At 44.8% G+C, this 6,309-nt stretch overlaps 1 protein-coding gene across 8 annotated transcripts in view; it reads right to left on the reverse strand.

Annotated features, from left to right (window-relative positions):
• LDB2 (LIM domain binding 2) overlaps nt 1–6,309 on the reverse strand; it is a 334,861-nt gene that overhangs the window by 191,098 nt on the left and 137,454 nt on the right. For all 8 annotated transcript variants that reach the window (XM_012807460.2, XM_003793491.3, XM_003793492.2 and 5 more), the window contains exon 2: nt 2,569–2,671. In XM_012807460.2, coding sequence (XP_012662914.1) covers nt 2,569–2,671 — 103 coding nt within the window. The remainder of the gene's footprint in view (nt 1–2,568; nt 2,672–6,309) is intronic.

Raw genomic sequence — 6,309 nt, forward strand, 5'->3', positions numbered from 1 at the left:
GGGAGGTTGTTCCAGTTTAAAATAATCCAAAGATCTTGGTAAAGGACTGTTCTGTCAACATTCTGCTTGGTGATAGATGCTGTTCCCCAAACATCTATTCCCCGACCCACTCATTGATACCTTCATTCTGCAGGTATGTACTATGCACCTATTATGGGTGAGTTCTGGTATTAATCTGAGAAGTCAGCAATTAACAAAACGAAGCCTCCGTCCACGTGGAAATAACATTCTAATAAAGGATGGCAGACAGCAAACAAATAAGCAAACATCTATTACAGGATTTACAGTTGCTTAGAGACAGGATATCTTAGAACTAGAAGGACCCTCTAAAGACAAAACATGATGATGGCGAGGAAAAGTTTTTCTGAAGGCTAGAAAAGCCTCCCCTAGGTTATATCTTACCCAGTGTGTGTATAATTAGGGATTTTTTTTTTTTTTAACGAATGTCATAGCCAAGTCTTGTTTTCCTCTTCAGAAATATAAAGCTTACAGGTCCCTGGAAAGCAAGAAGGAGAGCTGGAGCTTCCAGCCCCAGGACAGCCAAGCGGCTCCTCAGCCTGGCACAGGCGCCCGCACCACCAACGGGTTAGGGTGGCAGCGCCCAAGCTCAGAGCGCTGCATAAACAGCACGCGTCAGGCGTCCTCAGCAAGCTCCGTCTTCCCTGCCTCCCAGACGCCGGCTGTCAATCAGCTGTCACCGGGCCCCACATCAGCGGCCTGTGCACATCACCAGGCTGTCAGCAAGGCAGCTGACGAGTCTGGGCTCCGAGCCGTCAATCATCTTTGTTTCTCTTCTCCACTCGGGAAATATTTTGGCTCAGAGAAACAAAGGGAGCTGAGCAACGATGGCTCGTAGTCAGGCATGTTCTCCTGTACGTGGCTATAAGATCTTAACAGGCGCTGATCCTGCCTCAGCCCCAAACAGTGTCGGGGTGGGGGATGGACCGGGGAGAAGCGAGGATCTGGTTTATTAGTACACACTCCAAAGCTGTAATTCTAGCTCCCTGAGCAGACCCTGATGGGTTCTCTAACTAACAAAGGACAGGAACATAAAACAATGATAACTTGGAGTTATCAGCTTATGCTTCACGAAAAAATAAGGCGGCTCAGAGGATGGATGACGGTGTGGTTAGAAATTACTCACCATTGATCAGGCAGCCTTTCGGGGAGGGAGTAATTAATTGTTGGAGCGCTAAGTTCATTTATCTCCCCGGGACTTTGGAAAACACCTCTCTAGGGCAGGAGGCTGCCTGCGGACCCCCCCCCCCCCCGACACACGGGTAAGCAAGTTAACCCAGCTGGGGTTTCCCAGTTCCTGCCATAGGGGTCACTGTGTGATGGTAACAGTGCTCTGAACAGCTCGAGGATGACATACTGTCTGTCCCCTCACCCAAAATACTGATCAGTAGTGTCCCACACCCTTAAAAAGCCCACAGTCCTCAAATGTAAAGAGATGCTTCTGGCAATGAGTTTCCCAGTTGGGTAGTAAGTGCATGCTGGAGTCCCCTTTTTGACACTTTTGCAAAATTACCATATGCATATATTAGCATAATTAATCAATTACACAATGGATCTGAATGGTACTGTCTAAAGGTCCCCAAATTAAAAGAAATATATTGCTTTCCCCTGGTGACTTTGAAATCGATTTAGTAACAATCAGAGCTTTTAATTGTGTGTATCAAGAACCCTTATTACTTATCAATTGCCAAAGGCTTTGGATCGACTCATTCACACCATAGCTGATTCCATCATCATCTCAGGGTTTGTCACAGTGGGGATGTTGTCCCCCCGATGGATCCTTTATACATGCAACGCCGATTTCTAAAAACACACCTCTCTCTGATCTAACCGGACATTAATTGCTTGTGTGCTGATGGATCTATGCCCGTTGGTCTGATAGCACAACTAGCAAATCTGATTGCTGACAAGTTGGCTGAACCTAATCAGGACAGATCAGCTGTTACCCAAGGTGCCACAGGCTGTAATTTGAGGATCTTTAGAGAGTTATTGCTCGCCTCGCTGGAAAGACAAGGAACTATAATTCTGTCAACACTAATCCCGAACTCAATGTACAACGCTGCTGTGCCTTCCCCCTCCCTGAGGAAAAGATAGTGCTTGTCACATAAATACCTGAGATAATTGATAAGAGGGAATTAGAAGGATGTGGCTGATATAGTGATGGGATTTTTTTTTTTTTTAAAAAAGAACCTTCAGAAGCAGAACATTGGATGTCAAGTGCGAGCCGTCAAGGATAAAGAGGGTGGCAGGGAAGAGATGCCTGGAAACTTTCCATCATTCAGCTCCCACTTATCACTGCGCGACTTCGTTCAGATTTGCCTCGCTCTCTAAACAGCCAAGTACCCAAACATGCTAAGCCTCGGAGGAAATCGCTCCGAGCCGACTCAGGCTGCCACCCGGTGACAGTGCCTTGATGGGAAGCAAGAGCATTGTCAGGAGCGGCGGTGTTATTGTCAGGCTGTCAGCTCCGCGCCCTTCTCTGAAGACCCCTGTGGGTTTTCCTACAGGCGCAGAGAGAGGGAATATTAGGAAAATAAACTTCATTCTTACTGTATCGCTTTGGTCCATCTTCCAAACAAAATGAAAGGGTTAATGTGGCGTCATCTTCAAAAAATTCAGTGGCAAACGCGTCCCACCAGAGGTTGTCACTATCCTGCAAAGAGACAGATCATTTATTTAACAGGCAAGCTCGGAAAAACATCTCAAAGAGGAAAACAGAAAGGAAGAGAAAGGAAAGCCCGGTGGAGGGGGGTTCATTACTTAGCATATGTGTGTGGGTGTCCCAGGAAAGGGGGGGCGGCCTGGGGTCACTCTCCAAATTAATTGCCTCGAATGGGGACTGGATTCCAATTCAATAAGTGAGCTTAAACAAACCGAATGACAATTAATTCTCCAGGACATCTCTGGGGAGATTTAATAATCTTTCTATAAAACACAATATGATTTTTTTTGACAAAAGGGTTTGCATTTAATGTAAAACACGTTCAACTTCTGTCTTTCTATTCGTTTGAGAGTCCATTTTTACAAATAGAAATCACATAATATAACCAGGATAAAGATGGCATTTTGGGGGGGGGGGCAAAAAACTGGATTTGAACCCGCCACCTCCGGCATATGGGGCCGGAGCCCTACTCCTTTGAGCCACAGGCGCCACCCAAGATGGTATTTTGTTTTTAAATAATCAAAAAAAAAAAAAAAGTTTCTAGTTCTGCCCTATGCAAATCTCCCTACAAAAGGTATCAGTTATGAGAACATGCCTTTTTATTTTACAAGATGAGTTGTTGCTGCATTAAAAAAATGAAATAAAATAAAAACAAAAAATTCACCAATTGTTACATTGATAGATAGGTAGGTAGATAGATGAGTTAATGTATAAGCCACTGTCCCATGCCTGTGGGTTGTTCCTGAGGACTGTTTTACACTGGTAGGCAACCACTAGTTTGTTTTTAAAACAATGATTAAAAATGGAGCGGCTCAGCAGAACACAAGCCATAAGCATGAACTCTGTTTGTTTTGGGTTGAGTGTTTCTCTTGCTTATCCAGAAAACACTTTGGACTTGGCCCAGTTTAAGGCAGTTAGAATCATTGCTAATCCCCAAGAGGAGAAGGGGGCCTCCTCTTACAGTGTACAGAGCATCATTTTTAAAGGAGAACACATACCCTGGCCTCATCCTCTGTCTAGGGTCCAGTTCACCCCCAAATTCTTAAGTGTAATCTTTTCCCAAAGAATTGTTGGCTTGTGCCAGATTTGAGGACAAGAGGCTTCCCAGCTGCCCTTCAGATGGGAGCAGGGACAGATGGGGAATTGCTGCTCCCAACTCACTAGTCCCCACCGCTGGGCCCTGGCGGAGACACTGCAAGCCTCGCCTCTTCCCATTAAGCTGTTCTGCTTATGACAACATTAAGTTGTTGTCCCTGGCAGGCCTCAGGAATGAGCCTTCGGTCCCAGCAAGAATAATTAAGAAGCCATGGAAGACTGATGCTGTCCTCTCCTTCGGAAGAGAAGCTCACACAAGTGGATTTTTGTGTCTCTCTATCTCTGCCTGCTCCCCCGTCACTACACCAAAAACCAATCCTTTTGTAAAATAAAACAGAGTAGATAGGAAACAACCCTTGCACAGCACACAATTCTACACACAAACTACCTTTCTGCTTCTCCTTTCAAAATCATATATATCGAGCACGTTGCTCTGTGCAGGCCCCAGATTACACAGCTGAGAGATGGGTCCCCACCCTCAAAGAGCTCAGACTCCACCAGCAGAAGACAGGCAAGTCACAGGAAGCCTCACGCTGCATCTGAGACCACAGCACATGTCCCCAGTGCTCTGGAAGCTGGTGGAGCTTTGAGAAAACTCAGTGGACTTGGAAATAGAGGAATCAGCTGGGGGAAGAACTTTGTTTGGGAGACTGGATACATGGGTTTATTTGACTTCAAATTGCCATGGAGATGGACAAAGAGTTGTCATTAACATTACTGTTTACCGCTCAGCAAGCACTAGTCTACATGTATATTCTGACTTAACCCACACTACTAAACTGTGTTGTGTGTGCGTTCACTTTCTCTGTAGCACAGGTGTGAGCTGCTTTTGTGCAGGGACTGTGTTTTGCTAGCTGCTCTCTCCCCCAGCCCCGGGATGGTGTCCAGTCCACGTTATTACTCTATGAAAACAGTTCAGTGAGTGAATGAAGTTGTTCGTATTTTCATCTCTCCTTTGCAACTGCAAACAGAGCTGATAACTTACCATTTACCAGTGGTAAATGTGCACTCAGCCAAAAAGTGGTGGAGCTGGGATTTGAACTCAGACTGTCTAACATTCCACACCTGCCCAACCTCTGCTCTGAAGAGGCAGTTTTGGGGAATCAGGTTAGGACTCAGAAAGAAGGGGGACGAGTCAAAGCAGAATATTTTGTCTGAGACTGGTCTCTTCTCTGAGGCCCTTGCTTGGTTGCACAGCCTTGTGTCCAGAACTCACGCCCAGGAAATCTCCTGGTGCTGAATGATGCAGCAGGTGGGTCTAAATCACTGGCCGGATTCACCCTAGGGTCGTCTCTGCCCCTTCTCAGCTATGGGAACTTAGGTGACTTATTTTAAATCCTCAAGCCTTTTTCCTTACTTGAAAGTTAAAGTTAATAACAACAACAACAAGAATACTGGGGCAAGGTAGAAGTGAGGATTTAATAAATCAGTGAGTGTCAAGTGCCCAGGACAGTACCCAGAACACAGGGAGGATCAATCAAATGCCCCTGTCCTTCCTGTATCGCCCGTCTTTAATATCATTTCTAGAGCAGGAGACCTTCCACGCTATCAAGAACTGCATAGAAAATGAACTTTATGAAACAGTTTGTTTACAAATCAGCATTTTCCCCTATCACTGCAACTGCTTGCAACTCATTTACCTGGCAATGGCATCTGTCTACAACACAGTTAAAAATCAGAATGGAAATGTATAAAGTCTCTTCAGCCTCCCTCATTGTTCAGAAGCCCAGCAACCAGATCAGGAGCTCCATATCCGTTTTCCAATAATCTCTAACTCTTGGTCTCTGGGGCTTGTGCTAGAAAATGGACCATAAAAGGTAAAAGGTGAGGGAAATCTAGGCTGACCTGAGGTTACTGGGTCAAAAGAAAGGATTCAGGGTAAAATGAAGTTCTGAATAATCCATGAGCAGCCACCCAGGTTCTATAGGGCCCAGCGAAGTGACTTTTGGATGGAGATCGAAAGAGCCACAATGATCCAAGAAGGAGAGATGTTATTTGAGTCAAACTAATTGCAGTAGAACATGGGGTGAGTCAACATCTTGGGAAATCTCAGGACAGGTTGCCAGGAGAACGGGCACAGCAGGTAGCTATCCACACAAAAAGAATACTGGGCTTTGGACACAACTCTTAGAAGCACATACCCAAGATAAAAGTGTAATATTTAAGTTCCTAGCACTGGGCACATAATGGGTGGATGTACTATCTTTTTGAGTAAGAGAATGAACAAATGAGAGGATGGATGGATGAATAGATATGCGGATGGATGGATAAAATTTTTATGTACCATCACAAAACCAAGTCAAGGAAGTCACTGAACAAAATTGTTGAGAGATCTTGACTGTGGACCTGATTTTGTCTCTTGGTCAACATTCTTAAACTGGTATAAAAATTCTTTGCTCTGTATTTAAATTTTGACTGTCAAACTTCCCCTGCCACACCCATACTCATATATAAAGCTTTTGCATTAGTTCAGTCGCAAGAGACAAATGTTTACGTACGGCAGGAAACAAAAGTAGAGCTTTAAGAAAAAAAAA

Source organism: Otolemur garnettii, unplaced genomic scaffold, assembly GCF_000181295.1.
Source record: "Otolemur garnettii isolate 467f Iridium unplaced genomic scaffold, OtoGar3 scaffold00069, whole genome shotgun sequence".
NCBI lineage: Eukaryota > Metazoa > Chordata > Mammalia > Primates > Galagidae > Otolemur > Otolemur garnettii.